The following is a 17171-nucleotide window of genomic DNA, read 5'->3' as shown; positions in this document are numbered from 1 at the left end:
CCTTATATGTTCCTAACTCACCAATAAACCATGTTTGGAATTCAGTCTTGAAAATGACTACTGCCTTTCAGTAGCACTGTTCCAAATGCATCTCTGAGTGAGGTTTGCGCATGAGTGTGCATGCACTCACTCTCTATCTCTTTATCTAGGTTTCTCTGTCAGTACTATACTCAGTGCACTAATAGGGCCTTGGTAGAAGAGTGCAAGTAGGAAAGCTCTTTCCCTCACACTGGGCAACATTATAATTATACAGACTCTACAGACAAGCTACGGCCCAGGCATCTGCACAGAAACAAGTACCGATGCTCTTTCCAGCAACTTCCCTTCAACAAACAGGAATCAGAAATGTCCATTCCTCAGATTTCTGCCCCATTACACCAATTTTTAGGTCCTTTCCAATAATAGATATAGCAAATGAAAGGGACCTGGCAGGGGATTATGTCTTAACATTTTTCACTTGGTGGCAAATACTCAAGAAACAGGGTAAAAGCCAACCCCCAGAAATGATGGCCACTAAAGCCGCAAACCACAAGGTCCCTTACTAGATAAGTGTGATATAATGGAGAAAAAAAACTTGCATAGGAGCCCGGGACCTGAGATCTTGTCCTGGTGTGATCATTACCTTGCTCTGCCTCAGTTCCCCCAACTGGAAACTGGGCAGTTAGACTAAATGATTTTGAAAAGCCGCTCCAATCAAGGGCTTATATGGATTGCAAAAAGGGTATTTTACTCAAGTGCTGTGGTTCTTAACTTTTTTGGGTCACGAGCCCATTTGAAATTTAGCAGAACATTGTGGATTATCTCCCCAGAAAGGGCATGTTGTCATGGAATTGTGCATACCATCTCCGGGGCATCATGGAGTTTCTGAGTCCATGGACACAGGGTTAAGAATTGCTTTTTTCAGGAGATAAAATAGTTTATGTGCAGAAGGCAAACATGAAGCAACAGTGACAGCTGCCTGGCCTCAATCCACGTTAACAATTTTTCTAGCATTTGACCCCAAAATAGAACTCCTGCAGAACCAAACACAGTCTCCCTTTTTTTTAAAGAAATGTGTTCAGCTTTTGTTTGTTTCTTGATTGCTTGGAAAGGAAGCTGTCAAAAAAAAAAAAAAAAAAAAAAGGAGAAAGAATAATCCAAATAGACCTAGGCTTTGACATGCAAAACATGCTTTGCAGATTTGTCCTAAGTGGCTGCGTGTAAGAGCAGGAAGGCCACCTTCCTAAGTCCACATGGAGGGGCTGTGCGGGCATCACTCATCCCACTCATGGCCCCGCAGGAGCAGGCAGGCTCTTGGCAACATACTGAAGCACCAGAGCGCCAACATGGCACCAGTGTCCATATCCTCAGTAGGAGACATGTTGAGATTCTCCAATGTTCAGCAAACATTTCTATTTCCCTCCAACCAAGGTAAGCAATGGCCCCAACTCAAGTGGCCTTCAGTTCAAGGTAAGACCCCTGAGATCAGTCTTTACCCCCAAAACTCTCAGAGTTCAATGGCCCTCTGAGGAAGCAGGAAGTTCAGGGTAGAGTTGAAAACTGAGCTCCCCTCTTCGACTCAGGTAAGTGGATATCTTGGTTTTGGCAGAGTCTGGCTTGAGGGAGTCTAGCTCTTCACAGTGTTACAGGAACTCAAAACAGACCTTCTGAGGGGATGAAGACTGAATACAAAGGAGATATAAACAACTGTCTAGGACACATGCTCCTTATTTTATGGTCTCCCAGAGAGAGCCTGAAAGTGCAAGGCTAGGAAGGAGCTGCTCTTCAACACAAAATGACTCCACACACAAAGGTTTGAAGAAGAAAGACTGTTTCAGAACCTGCAAAGGGTCCTCTGAGGCCAAGGCTTTTAAAACCTGAAAGAGAAAGAAGAGAGTAGGGAATTAGCCAGGACTGGTCAAATACTTACCAGCCACTGATCAGTGGGGCTTCTCTTGGTAGGTAGGTAAGCCTATAATTGGTAGCTCATCTTCTGAGCAACAGGGGATTGCTGGGCAAAGGCTCTTACAAGTCAGATCTCATGAAACAGGCCTAAGATGGTGCTATGACCAGGGTTGGACACTTTGTGCCTTTGACCTAAACTCAAATTCCCCAAAATCTACATGGAGAAATAGAAGCCTGATACTAGGACCTCTGAGATTACTTCCCACATCATGCCCACTGCCTTTATGGTCGTATAATAACTACAAACTTCCTTTTAACAGGGACTTCACCTCCACAGGGGCTGATAAGGAGAAGCTTATCTACCCATGGACCTCTGAGGACTGGCAGTGACAGGGAAAAAAAGAAGGTTAGGGAGCACATGAAAAGCCAAGCTTCAGATACTTGGATCTCATTTATGTGTGTATCAGGTCACATCATGCCAGCAATCTGATAGTCAAACAATCAGAACTCCTACGGTAGAGAAAGGAATTTCCCTGATATCTGAGTCTCCTGTGACCTTTGCAAGTCACTTATCCCCTCTGAACTTCAGTTCCTTTATTTGTTGAGTTAGAACACATGTTATCCTCCCTTCTCCTGGCATGTGATATGCATCAAATGAAATAACGAATGTGAAAGTGCTTTGCATTGGACAAACATAAAGGACTAAGAATGAAGGTTCAGGTGGGTAAGACTGAAATAATGATTTGGTCTGTAGGAATGAATCCATCTATAGATACTAAGGTAGCCTCTTGGTATCTGTTATAATATCAAAAAGGAGGTTCCTGGTTTCCTTAAAGGCCTGAGAGGTGTCAAAGTTAGAAGGTTCCAACCTTCTCATTTTAGAAACTGGGAAACTGAGGCTCAGAGAAGGAAATGTACTTTCCCAAAATGTCACAGCCTAGGATTCTTAATAAATTTGATTCAAAGGTAATCTGTGAAAGCATGTCATAGTTTGGCTAGGAAAAAAAGAAACGAAAGAGGAAGGTTACTTAAAATCACACAAAACCTTGGAATTGAAAGTCACTAAATTTAAGGGTCATGCAGTGATAGGGTATTGAACTGAGGCATAGAAGTGAGTTCCCACCCTTCTGATCTACATGTTATTCCAGTCCTCAAAATATCAGATCCCGTAATGAAGGCTTATGTGGAACAAGGTTCTGTAATCAGGGATAGGGACTACATACCTGTAGCCTCAACTTTCATCTCCAGGAAGTCTGCCTTGAGAACTGTGGATAAAGAAAGACATTTCACTAAGATTCTAGAAATAAGGACTGGAAAGGTAAATTAGGGGAATGGGGGACCCTTCCAGGCCAGTGCTAAAGAGGCCATTTGAAAAATGGAGAAGTGATTCAGCCCAGATGTTTCAAAACATCTAGCTCCATGCTTATAGTTGGGGCTCCTTCTCTGGCAGGCTTAAAGAGCCCAGCATCCCAGACGTGAAGACATCTTTCAGGCACCAGAACAATTCTCTGAGTACCAGACTATGTGAAGCTTGGAGAACCCAGGGAAGCTGGCTGCAGACCACAAACTACATACTGTGATGATCTCTAACAGGGATAAGAGTGAGGACACAGACAAGTACCATGTGAAAGATGAATCCTCCTTTGCCTAGAAGACCAAACCAACCTTGTCCAGCCTCTTGATGTGCTTGGATTAGTTCTAAATTACCCTTGTCTGGGGACAGCTGGGGGACGAGAAAATCTTGGCAAATGAAACCCACTATAGTGTGGCCAGAGCACTGCGTATAACAGTTGGTCCCCAGGGCTATGTCCTCAACCCTCTGTTTATCTCTTCTCTCCAGTCTGTTTACACTTACTCCCTGGAGGATCTTATTCCCATCCATGGTTTCAATTGCCACCAAATACTAGGGACCTCCCCGCAACAGGCTACTATTCACATTGTAGCGTATGTGAATAGCCCCCCCACCAAGACTTATATAGTGGCTGTACTCACAGTTCTACCCCAAAATCTATGTATACGTACATCCAGCTCCAACTGCTAGCCTAAGTTGCAGTTACCCACTGAACATCTCTACCTAAGACTCTAAGTGTCTTTTTAAAATTTGTACAAATTTAACAACTATGTCTTCAAAATCACTGTGTCCAAAATTGAGCACGGCATCTTTCCCATAAAACCTGATTCTCCATGATTAATTATTGTATCATCTACTTAAGTGCCCAAGTTAGATTTTTCTCTTTCTCAGTTCATCAATGTTCCATGTTTGAAAACGTAGCAAGGTCTTATTGAGTCTTTCTCAAATCTGTCCCTTCTATTCCATTCCCACTGGGAATGCCATAGGCCAGGGCTTACCCAACTCTTGTCAGGACAATTAGTCTCCTTAACTGGTCTCCAGTCTTTACTCTCCCATCTATCTTTCCCACTACCAAAGTGATCTTTCTACAACTTGGTCAGCTCAGAATGTGACTGTCATGCTTGAAGTTCTTCCCCCCTTTCTATGACTCATCCACATATGGACTGCAGTATAAAGACCAAGCACCTTAGTATGTTATACAATGCCTTCACAATCTGGCTCCAATTCATCTTTCTGGTCTCACCCCCAGCTAAGCTTCCCTCTTTTCACTGCCACATTCTAGCCAAAGTGGAATGCTAATAACTTCTGAAACCATAAGCTGTTGGGCCTCTTTGAAATGTCCTCCCCTCCTTTATGTTCTTGATGAGCCATTACTCATTTTCTTCTTAGTTATTATGTTAAAATTGTGTAAGGGAAATGAATAAGGGGTTGATGTCATTCAAATGCTAGGCTGTAGTCAGGTATACAAATGGGGACCAAAAAGGGGCAAGACAAAGTTTAAAAAGATCATCATTTTCATTAGAGATGAGATAAAAACTTAGCAACAATGACCACAGATGGGACTGACTGTGTGACTGGTCTGAGGATCTTGAGCAGAGGCCAGCCTGTGGAAGCACTGATGCAAGTGGTGGTTACAAGGTGGAGGCCTAGATGGAAGGGATGCTTTCCCTATGTGGATGCTGAGTGGGAGGAGCCTGTAGGTACCCAGGATGTTAGCTCACGACATACTGGAGAGCAGGTGTACCTACTTTGGTCTTACCTACATTCCTGCCAAAATGGAATCTAGGAATAAAGAACAGGATTAAATTTGGTTCTAGAAGACCAGACACGGGGTGGGTAGAGTGATACTCTAGCCTGAAGTGCCTGCTTTGGTCATAGCCCTTGTAGGGTGTGGTTGATCTAAGGCTTCCTTGAGCACTGGCTGACAAAGCCCAGCCCATTGGTAGTGGCTACCCATCTTTTCACACTCTCAATACCAGTTTGGCTATAGCTTCCCTCTTGTAAGTCTACCTGCCTTAAAAATTCTATTGGACTTTCTTCCTGCTTCTTACATATTTCCTTCTCAATACCTTGGTTTCCTGTCCAAGCTTGCAGATCAATAACTCCCCCCACAACATTGTTTCTGTCTAGTTCTATTCTTTTTTCAAGCCCCAGCTCATATATCACCTCCTCTAAAAAGCTTTCCTATAGACATATTCAGTTCATTCCAGTTTACATCGTTCTATTTCCTTGTTATTTACTTCTCAAGTGGCTTATTCTAGGGAGGCATAGGCCAACTTATTGAGAATATTTGAGACTCTCTTCTTCTCCCTTCTTCTTTTCTTTTCTTTTTTTTCTTTTCTCAAGGGAGATATTTGGTTAAGCTTACTTTAAAAATTTCTGAGGTGAAAACTTTTATCTTCATGCTATCGGTAACAGAAATCTGGTGCCTTGATCTGACTTTCATCTGCTATGGTAGAATGAATGGTAAATTATTGTCTAAGGAGAACTTGGCCCAGTCTGAGGTTCCAGGTGGCTCACTGACAAGCAGAGCTAGAATGAACTGCTGTGCAGAATCATGTCCTAGTGAGTCAGTCCCCATAGTTTTGACTAGAGGATGGCAAATCCACCCCAACTCCACTGCTGGGAAAGGTATATTGTTCTGCTTTTAACTGACCACCTAGAAGAGTTCTGCTTCTGTCACCTGTTAGGAAGAACAATTTCAAACTCTCTGATAACCAATAAAAGTGTCCCTGAAGGCTAACCAAATATTTCTCCAGATGTTCTAGTCCAAAGGGTCCTAAATTTCAGGCCTTGGACAGTCTGCACCAGCACTTGAGAAGTTTTAATAACAAACTAATGGAAAAGAAGAAAGGGAGGGAGGGAAAAAACAAAATAAAACAAAAAGTCATATTCCCAGGCCTCACTACTAGAGATTCTGTTTTAATGGGTCTAGAATGAAATCCAGGAATATGTGACTTTTTTCTCCACGTTTCCAGGTGACTTAGATGTGCAGCCACTTTGAGAACCATTGCCTAAGTCCAGTGTTTGCCCTTGAAATGGGGGCCCAAAGGCTGTTTATGTTAGAGTATAATATTCTACATATCCCTGTCAGCTGCCCTTTGAGTATATAATGGAATCTAAATAAGTAAACTAACAAAAAATAGAGCCACATTGGGTGTAAAGTCTTTGAGATACTGCTTGGTGTGTATTCGCATGCACATGCACACACAAGTGTGCACATACATATGTGCTTGTGAGAGAAAAGAGAAAGAGGAGCACAGAGAGAGATGAAGAAATGGAGAGGCAAAGAGACAAGAGATACAAAGAGACACAGGAAGAGAAAAACAGAGACATAGAGTGACATGAACAGAGAAACGGACAGATAAAGACAACTATGGGGACACAGGCAGAGAAACACAAAGAGACAGAAAGAGATTGAGAATGACACAGACACTGGCTGGGTGCAGTGGCTCACGCCTGTAATCCCAGCACTTTAGGAGGCTGAGGTGGATGGATCACCTGAGGTCAGGAGTTTGAGACCAGCCTGGCCAACATAGCAAAACCCTGTCTCTACTGAAAATACAAAACTTAGCTGGGCATGATGGCGCGTACCTGTAGTCCCAGCTACTAGGGAGGCTGAGGTGGGAGGATCACTTGAACCCGGGAGGCAGAGGTTGCAGTGAGCCAAGATCGTGCCACTGCACTCCAGCCTGGGCAACAGAGTAAGACTCCATCTCAAAAGAAAGAAAAGAAAAGGAAAGAAAAGAAAAAAAAGAAAGAGGGAAAGTGGGAAAGAAGGAAAGAAGGAAGAAAAGGAAGGAAGGAAGGAAGGAAGGAAGGAAGGAAGGAAGGAAGGAGGGAACAAAGAAAGAAAGAAAGAAAGAAAGAAAGAAAGAAAGAAAGAAAGAAAGAAGGAAAGAAAGAAAGAAAGAGGGACAGAGACACCAAGTGAGAAAAAGAATATGAGAGAGACAAATAGACAACACAGGTGAACAGGTGAGAGACAGATAGGGATGGAGAGACAGAGTTGGGGGAGAGAAAGTGACAGACAGAGACAGATCTGTAGAGAAACAAAAAAAGAGAGAATGCTAGAGTGAGCACAATTGCATGCTAAGGATGCAGTTATTAAAAGGCGATTTGGTTTCTCTTTTGCCACCTCTATCTCTTACCTTCCTGTTTTCCGGGAAGCTGTTTCAAAAAACCTGGTCCTGGAAGCCACCCTGCAAACAGAAGCCAACCAAGTCCCATAAGTTGCTTTGGTAAACATGTGAGAACCAGTGGCCAACAGAAAGGACAGGAGACTCTGAACCAGATGAGACACCAATGCCAGCCCCTGACTTTGCTGGCAAAGGCCCTACGCATCCGAATGTGAAATGGTCCAGAGCCCACAGGCACCCCTAAGGCCATAGCTGACACTCTTTATCCCCACTGCTTCAGAATGCTCTGAGTATGTTGCTGAGTCAGGCTCTTCTTGGGGGAAATAAATGAAACCAGTCTTGATTTCAAAGTATAATTGTTGGCTTTTTGTAAATATACTGAGCTAATTAGTCAAAGCTGTGGAGGCTTTGTTCTTCTTTTCCTCCAATTTTACAATTATGGAAAACAAGAAACACAAGAAAAAGGAAGACCAAGAGGCAGTATACTGAGAGCAGTCCCAGTCAATAAAGAGAGGACAGGCAAGCGCGTTGTGGCCAAGCAAAGCTGGTCCCTGAGCACTGCTGTGGTCCTACCCTAGCTGCTCCTTCCCTGGTTCCTTGGCTTGCAGCCCAGCCTCAGGAAGGCCTGTTGGACATCAGCTCAGCTCCCACCCTGTAAGAGGCTCTCTGGGGAACCCAAGTCATTTTGAAAAAAATTTTAAATCATACCCTTTGCTTAAAATAAAAGCCTCAAGCATAAGTACAATGAACAAATCTGTTCATTAAATTACTTTTAAAACCAGTAGACATAACAAGAAAAATTTTTTTAAATGTCCTGAGCCAAGGAAGCTAAAATCAGAAGGTAATAATATCACCATACAGAGATAAACGAAGTTAAGAAAAATAGGTCTCCTAGCAGGTACTAAGAATCAAAGGTTTCAACTTTAGAGAAATCCCTCAGCTTTGAGCATTGAATGGAATACTCCCAACAGGGCTGGCTTATGATATTTCCCTAGACTATAAAGTGAAGGATGCCCCAGGGTTGTGCACTGTATACCCTTAATATGGTGATCCTGAAAGCATTCCTAGTGGCCTAGGACAGGCCTTCAGTCAAGTTTGAGGTATAACCCTACTTACACAGATGATGTGATTTCCCCTGCATTGCCAGCCACAATATCTGGCTTTGGTTCTGGCTTTTGGGGAGTAGCTGCCCGGCAGGGAGGATCTGGGGGCCTCACTGGGGGGCGGATGATGGTTGGCTTTTCTCCTGGAGGCCGCACTTTGCTGAAACTGTCAGCATCCCCTAGAAGAGAAAATGATACCAGGAACTTGGATGGTTAGCCAAACAGAACACTACTCATGAACAGGCACCCAATATGAGAGTTACCTGGGCCAACTTCCTTGGCCTCCATTTCTTCTTGGTGACTAACAACTCTGGCTATTTTTTTTTTTTTTTTTTTTTAATTTTCTGGCAACTATCCCTTCAGACTATATTTGAACCCCAGCTCTGGAGTTTCAGATATCTTGGGTGTGTCATATCGATTACCTAAGTCTCAGTTTCCCCAGCTATATAATAAAGATCCACAATATATTATCTTACAGAGATAGTGGGAGGATTAAATCGGGTACTAATATATTTAGTGCAGGGCCAGGTACACAGTAGGTGCTTACTAAATGTCTTATGATGATGAATTTGAATTGTTTAAATTTATCATCACTGAAATCCAGGTCTTTTCACTTAGGCCTTGACTATTATAGTTGTCTTCTAACTCACCTTCCTGCCTCTGTGTCTTTAGTTTCCTTGTCAGTACAAAATAAATATAAATACATTTTAAATAAGATGGTTATAGTAGGACTATAGTGAAACAGGTAAACTCACACATTGCAGGTGGTAATGTGAACTGGGTTTATTTTATCTAGAGGGCATCAAGGATTCTGGAACAATATGGATGAAATACAAAATCATACATATGAGACAGTTCATACTTGTTGATCCAGTAATTCTGCTTTTGGGAACAGGCCCAAATGGACTAATCCAAGAGGGGAACAAAAACAACAACAAAAAAAACCTAAAGAAAAAGCAATTGGCACAAAAGCATGCATCTTATCAGAAAAAAAATCAGACCTAACCACAAAGGCTAAACAAACAATTCAATTCATACAAGCATTTAACCAATACATATTATGTGTGAACTGCCAAAATTTAGACCAGGTCAAAACAAAACAGGCATACAAAATAATATCAAGTGAAAAAGTCCACAAAAAGTGCTATTATATATAATAGCCCATTATAGTCCAAGCTTACACTCTCACAAAAAAAAAAAAAAAAAAAAAAAAAGGCACACAAATGACCCCTGCCCTCTAGGAGCTCAAAACTGAGTTGGGGATATAAGTCATATTCACGGGAAATAAGTGTGAATACTATAAATCAGCATCCACATTAGAGGGCCAATCTTGGGTGCCAAAATATGTGAAACAAGGGAGGGCTAACTGGGGTAGGATTGTCAGAAGGCTTCATGGACAGAATGAGAATTGAGCTAGACCTTGAGGTTAGTTTTCCGCTTCCTAGGTGGCATGGTAGGGACAGGTTGTGGGTTGAAAACATAGCTCTGAACTCTTTTATGCCATCTACATTTTAGGCTTGAGGCTTCTCAAAGGGCCTTGAATACAGAAGAGTAGATACCCCATCTTCCACGCCTGCCATTTCCTGAGAGGTTGTTACCTAGTAATACTACCACTTCTTAAGCCTCTATTATTTTACCAGATTCTTTGTATAGCTAATCTAATTTAATCCATGCAAAATCCTTGCCTTCAATGGTGGTATTGTCCCCACTTACAGTTGAGAAAACTGGCTCAAAGAAGTAAAGCTGACCTAACTAAGATCAAGTAGCTAGTAATAGTCTCCTATGAAAGCAAAACAACTGCTATCATTTATTGAGTACTCTTGATATGCTAGGCATGTAGAGAACTCACTTTGTTGTTATAGTAATCCTATGGGCACAAATATTATCCTCATCATACAAATGAGAAAACTAAGGTTCAGAGAGGTTGTAACCTGCCTAAGGTCCCACAGCTAGGAAGAGGCAGAGCCAGGATTCAAACTCACATCTGGAAGATTCAGGAGCCTGAGCTTTTAACCACTAAGTCTCTTGAGCCTATAGTCTTTCCACCAAGCTGTACTTCCTTTTAATTTCTTTTCAACCTTAGTCCAAAACCTGGCTTTTACTACAAAATTGATCTCCCTCTCAAGCCCAACCTGTTCCCTCTTTCTCTAATCTCTGTCAAATGAGCATAACCAAAGAATCTTAACATTTGCAGATTTATTGGGACCTGGTGGTCATCAGTATTCAACCTTAGCAACTTTTTTTCACCTTTCCTTATACTCATCTATACCCAACCTGAAGGTACAGAGTAGGAGGAGGTTGTTTCCTCTTGTAGATTCCCCATCTCCTAGAATTCTCTTTTTTTCTATGACACTCCTCCATGCTCACCTTAAAGCCTTCCTTAGCCATTATTTATCCTTATAAAACAATTTGGAGTTAGGCTCCAAGAAAAGTAGAGAATAAAAACCAAACAGTAGATTATTAAAGCATAAGTCCAAACAAGAAAATGCGGATAATGGCCAGCAACACCCATTACTGCAAGAGCAAGTCTGTTCCTAATACTTTTAGAGTAGATGCAAATGCCACTCATAGCATTAGTCACCTCAGTGGAGAATTGATGGCTCTGTGACTGAGCAAGTCCTTACAAGCCCAAAAGCATGCTACCAGATGCAATCTTTCCTTTCCAGCCAAGACAGAGGAAAGGAGCTAAGAAGGGCCCCTCAACCCATGTCATAAAGTCCTAGTCCATGGTGTGCTCTTCATTGTCATCTCAATACCTCAAGTAGAATGAAGGTCTCCTTGCTCCATGCTCCTACTAGAATTTCTTCTCACCCCTATTAGAACATTGATCACATTGGGCTGGGGCTGATTGCTTGCATGCCAGTGTCACCACGAACCTTTGGAAGGCAGAGACAATGACTTTTCATCTTTGTCTCTCCCTTTGCATAGGATTATGCCTGATTAAATAAACAAAAACATGTAAAGTAGATGGGATATAGCCCTCCTCCCTCTTCATTACCCAAAGGGAAGTCCTAAATCCCTTTGTGGTAGCTACATGTCTGCCCTTTGCAAAGTCAGGACACTTAAGAGGCAATAAACTCAGATGAAGGCAGAAAAAAATATGCTTGTATAATTTTGCACCCCCCAAAAGTAAGTGGTCCTTAGAAAAATAGAAAGGAGAAGGTAGCCAATGCAACTGAAGAAATATCGTATGAAGAAAAAGAGTCCCAATCTTGAACCCAAGAAGCTGAGGTCAAGCCCCATCTCTGCACCTTACAACCTAGGTAACTCTGAGCAAGTTGTTTTGTGTCTGTGAGCCTCTGTTTCTCCAACTATAAAAAGGGGAGGGTAAATCCTACCTCATAAGGCTTATCACAATGATTAGATGCAACTGAAGAGTGAAAGTATCAAGCTCATGTCTGGAACAGAAAAGGATCCTTGATAAAATTCCATCAGCAAACACTATTGATTCTTATTTTAAAGTTGACTATCATGGAAAAAAGCAGTTTAACATGCACCATGCTTTTGTTACTTTTAATTGCTGAGAAAAAATGTGAAGAATGTTAAGGCCACTCAAATGTTAAGTCAATGCAAGGGGTAAAGATGGGGGCAGGACTGTGGCACAGTTGGCTCACTAACACAATGGAGCCTGTGTACTGATCCTCAGGATGGCAGGCAAAGTCCTAAACAACAGAGCTGAAACGGGGTGACAACTGCAAGGTGCAGACTGGGCTGGCTGAGGTAACAGCTGCCTCCCTCGAATACTGCCATTCAGGCTACTGGCCAGTACCAGGAGCAAACAACTATCAGTTATAGCACAGGGTCAGAGCTGTGTGCAGCTTTTGCTTAACTGGTAACTCTTCAGATGCCGGGGAATCTACTAGGAGAAGCAGCCAGAATCAGGAGGGGAGCAAGGAGGAAGTAAGAAGTAAATAGATAGTGTAGGTAAGGTTCAAAGAGGCAACTATATCAGAGGTTTGGGGGGTTCTCCACCGAGGCAAAAACCACCTCAGTTCTGCTTTCTGTAGCCAAAGCTGGAAGCACGGGTTTTTGAAAAAAGTTGCATCATGCCAGGCTGTTGCTAACTGATTGAAAGCAGAAAATGAAGCCAGGCAAAGCTGAGGCCCAGATTTAGATAGTTAGGCTGATACTGAACAAGTCAGATCAGTACTTATATTAACTGAGACCATTAGATCAGAGTAGCTGCCGCCAGCAGCCCAGGGTAGGACTGGAGGAAGGAGAAGAGGGGAATGCCACTGGGATTGAACTTTGCAGGAGGGAGAGAAGAAGGGCTGAGTTACTGTGTGTGCTGAGCTGATAGAATCTGGCCAATCTCAAGGCTTGGCAACAGACAAGACAAATTTTACTGTGATGAGCATAAGTTGAGTTACCCAACCTTCTACCCAGATTGATAGGAAGGTCATGACATGACTTAAAAATGGAAGCAGAGGTCTACATTAAAGTTTTCCCTTTCTTGGCTATGTCCCAGAAGAGCCAAATCATAGTGAGAAGAGGGACAGGGGAGGAAAATCAGTATCATATTTTGAATGCTGATTATGAGCCAGATATTTTGTTATTCCTTTAAATCCTAGCAATAATAGCTCTATCAGGTGAACTGTTTTCTCATTTTACAGAGCCTGGAAACCAATGGTGTCAAATCAGCTAAATAAATCTACTGTGATAGCCATCGAGTGATATCACATTTCGTCTAGGCATCAGTTGATCACACCACACACGGGCATTTCAGAGTCAACGACTTATAGAAGTTCGTACTCTTTGACTTTGTAGCAATATCTTATATCTTGAACCTCCCCCCCCCCCCATCCCCCACATTGAATAGCTTTTACTAAATTGTGGCTCTGAGTCACTAATGGCCCTGTTTGTTTCATACTTGAGGTTGTTATATGAAATTAAATCCATGGAAGAAATTTTTCTGGCCTCTTAAACGCTAGAAAAGCTTATGATACCAGTGAACAATTGGGCTTTTGTTTATACCCGTCTTAGGTGTAACTAGTCTATATTAGATCATTTGGTTTCTCTCTTTTTGTTGTTTTCTAGAAAGTTTTGGAACCAACATCTATGACACTGCTGCCACGCGTAAGTGTTTTAAAGGATTCATGTGGCTAAATTATTTTAGTATACTTATAAACTCCATTCCTGCCATTTCCCTTGCTCATTTTACTTCCCCATACCTCTTGCGATTCCCCATTCTGGGCCTCATGTTTATCTATCAGTACTCTAGAATCTAAAGGTAAAGGCCAGTAAACTTTTTCTGTAAAGTGTCAGACAGTTTAATATTTTAGGCCTTGGTGGCCAGGTCTCATTTAAGTTCTCTTGTTGGGCTTACATGTTCAATTCCGCTGTGTGTGGCATGAAAGGTCAGCCAATAAGACGAACATGTAACCATTTGTTATGAAGGGGTGTATTTTATGTCTATTGGACTTCAAAGTTTGAATTCACAACTATTTTTCATGTCATTTAAAATTATTACTTTTGTCCTTTTTAATTCCAAACATAAATAATTTGTAAAAAAAAAAAAAAAAAAAAAATAAAAGATAAAACAGAATTCTAGCTTACAGGCTATATTATTAATAATGAGGCAGTTGTGCATGGGTCCGCAAGTCGGGTCCACAGGTCGTTAGTCTGCCAAGGGCTCTCTCATTGTCATAAACGCATTTTCAAGAGGTACAGTTGGACTTGATTTCATAGGGTTCCTTATTCATTTCTTTCAGCATAGTAGTAATTGTGGGGCCCCAGGTACATCAGTCCCAGTTCACTCAATAAATATGTCATTATCCTAATATTAAATTATTTTGGACAATTTTTCTTAAGAGGTTCTTACATTTGCATACTGTGAAGACTCCTTAAAGCTTACAAAGTAACGCAAGAGCTAGGACTTGGATCACCAAGCCTTCTGATACCTCAAATGCCTTATGTTGTTCCCCATGTCCTTATTTTGTCCATTATATCTTACTATCTTCAAAGAATTATGTCCCCTAAAACTCCCCTCTGGATTAGCCCCAATCTCTCAACATGAGTCTCAACATGTAATAGTTAATTAAATTTGCTGAAGTCAGCCACACCTTGAATCTGCAATAATTTCAAAAGTTCAGAGTTTGGCAGAAGTTGTGCCCCTTTGTCCCTATTTCTCCCAAACTCCAAAGGGAGAATGAGAAAACAAGGGTTCACAGATTCACAGCTTCTTATAGGAAGGTAAAATGATTGTTCTGCCTCAGGGGAAAGAACGCTGACTTTGGTGTCTGTGAGACATGGTAAGATTTAGTTCCCAGCTCTGCCACTTACTAGCTGTGAATCTTTGGCAAGTCACTTACCTACAGCAGCCTTCATTTCCTAATTTAAAAAAAAAAAAAAAAACAAGAATAATACATTCTTGGCCAGGTATGTTAGCTCACACCTGTAATCCCAGCACTTTGGGAGGCCAAGGCGGGTGGATCACCTGAGGTCGAGAGTTTGAGATCAGCCTGGCTAACATGGCAAAACTCTGTCTCTACTGAAAATACAAAAATTAGCCAGGCATGGTGGTGAGTGCCTGTAATCCCAGCTACTCAGGAGGCTGAGGCAGGGGAATCACTTGAACCTGGGAGGCGGACGCTGCAGTGAGCCGAGATCACGTCACTGCACTCCAGCCTGGGTGACAGAGCGAGACTCCGTCTCAAAAAAAAAATAATAATAATACATTCTTTACAGTGGGATTGTGAGGATAAGAAATAGTATATCAGCAATTAGTACAGTGCCAGGCACATAACACTTGGGATATAGAGGTAAACAAAACAGGTAAAAAATTCCTGCCCTCATGAAGCTTACATTCTAGTGATTGTTGTGACTGATTATTGTGATCTTGCCCACTGTTCCAATATTAGTGATAGTAAACCGGAACAGAATGCCACTTAAATATATCTCCAAACTCAGAAGGATCTCAAGGTGAAAAGTAGTTAGGTTCAGCTCTGGCTCCCATGGGATTCCCAAGCACTTACCCTCCTTGTGATGGGCCAGGGGCCGGGGAGCTGGTCTCTTTATGTGGAAAGAGGGGGTCTTGGTGGGCCCAGAGCCTGGCATGGGTCCATTGGTGGCCTTTGGGGTAATCTTGGTCCCTCCATCCTGTAGCCTAGACACCAACTTCCCCACATCCACCTCTGGGCAGGGCTCCAACTTGCCATCCGAAATAGGCCTGCTTGGGGACTTCCTCCCAGGATCAGTTTCTCCACTCCTCTGAATAGGTAGTTTGGGGTGTTGTGGTGGCTTGGGGGTTTCTATGCTGCTGGTGATAGTACCATTCAGTGTTTGATGTTGGATTTCATCTGGGAAAAGTTGGTGCAAAGAGGAAAGATTAATGATAACTTTTAAAATCTTTTCATTTTGTTACATGCATACATACTTAATTTTGAAAATTTGTATACATTTTCAAAGCAGTTATGTCACTGTGGCACAAACCAACTATATCCCACAGAATCATTCTCTACCCTTCCCAGTTCATGTAAAGCCACAGATCCAATTCAAATAAGGAATTCAAGATCCGTGTATGATTTTCACCACCACAATTCAATAAGCCACAATAAACCAAGAGGTTTTATTAAAGGAATACGTCATTCAAAAAAGACTTAAAGTCCCCAATCAACGGCATATTCTATTCTTCGCAAATGAAGACATCATCAGTTAACTCTTAACCACTTCTCTGAAAAGTATTTTGTTAAGGTCTCTCAAATTTTAAGTTAATCAACATAACATACTTTAACTTCTTTCTCCAACTCAGAAGGAAACCTCCAACTGTTCTTTCCCCAGCTTTTGTGGTCTACAATTTCCTCTGACATTAGTACATGTTTTTCAGTAGTTCTGAGACTTACTGAAAGCTTTTGAGACCCTAATGAGACCTAGGGACCATCTCCCTAGAAAAATTAACCCACACAAATATAGCCAAAATTTTGAAAACTAATTTTTAAGTGATTCACAGAGCCTTCTGAAGCTGTCAATAAACCCCAGATTGAGAATGCCTGCTGTAAAGAAACTGTCACCTTCCATAGTCATAAAAAACTTCATGAGTATAGTGGTTAAGAACAGAGGTTCCAGCCAGCAAACTGAAACCTGAGATATATATCAACCAATTGTAATACATGGATTTTATTTAGATCCTGATTTTTTTTTTAACAAAATGAGATAATAGGAGAATGTGGATACTGACTGGATAGTTGATCCTAAGAAATCACTGTTTTGTTTTATTTTCTTTTAAGTATGATGATGATATTGTGGTTTTGCTTTTAAAAGAGTTCCTTTCTTTTAGAGATATATACTGAAACATTTACAAATAAAATGACATGATGAGTAGGTTGGGGGAACAGGTAGGGGTATAGATGAAATAAGAATGGGTATATGTTTTTAAATGCTGAAATGTGGAGAGTTCAATATGTTTGTTTTCAATTTCTGTTTATGTTTGGAATTCTTCGTAATAAAATGTTAAAAGAAATACAGGCTCTGAAGCCAGGTGGCCAGGTCTGAATCTCAGTTCTGCTTCTTACCAACTGTGAGACCTTGTACAAGTTCCCTATTCTCTTTGTACCTCAAATTTTCTCCTCAGTAAAATGGGAATAATAAAGAATACCAGTCTCATGAGGTTGTGGTGAGGATTCCAGGAGATGGTACACTTATTTCAGTGCCTGGCACATAACAGACACTCATTAATTGGTGGTTATTACTTACACT

The 17171-nt window shown here is 41.6% G+C and overlaps 1 protein-coding gene across 1 annotated transcript in view; it reads right to left on the bottom strand.

Moving 5' to 3' along the window:
• Positions 1–895: 895 nt before the first annotated feature.
• The window catches only part of LOC108542986 (oligophrenin-1), a gene marked incomplete at its 5' end in the record, with an annotated part of 95937 nt that continues 79661 nt past the window's right edge, over positions 896–17171 (bottom strand). Inside the window, 5 exons of the mRNA XM_017893300.1 lie at positions 896–1856; positions 3108–3149; positions 7387–7437; positions 8491–8656; positions 15452–15775. Coding sequence (XP_017748789.1) covers positions 3116–3149; positions 7387–7437; positions 8491–8656; positions 15452–15775 — 575 coding nt within the window. The remainder of the gene's footprint in view (positions 1857–3107; positions 3150–7386; positions 7438–8490; positions 8657–15451; positions 15776–17171) is intronic.

The sequence above is a fragment of the Rhinopithecus bieti genome, unplaced genomic scaffold (assembly GCF_001698545.2).
Source record: "Rhinopithecus bieti isolate Rb0 unplaced genomic scaffold, ASM169854v2 scaffold_24103, whole genome shotgun sequence".
Taxonomy (NCBI): Eukaryota; Metazoa; Chordata; class Mammalia; order Primates; family Cercopithecidae; genus Rhinopithecus; species Rhinopithecus bieti.
The sequence above is the reverse complement of the archived record's forward strand: the minus strand, read 5'-3'. Positions and strand labels throughout refer to the sequence as shown.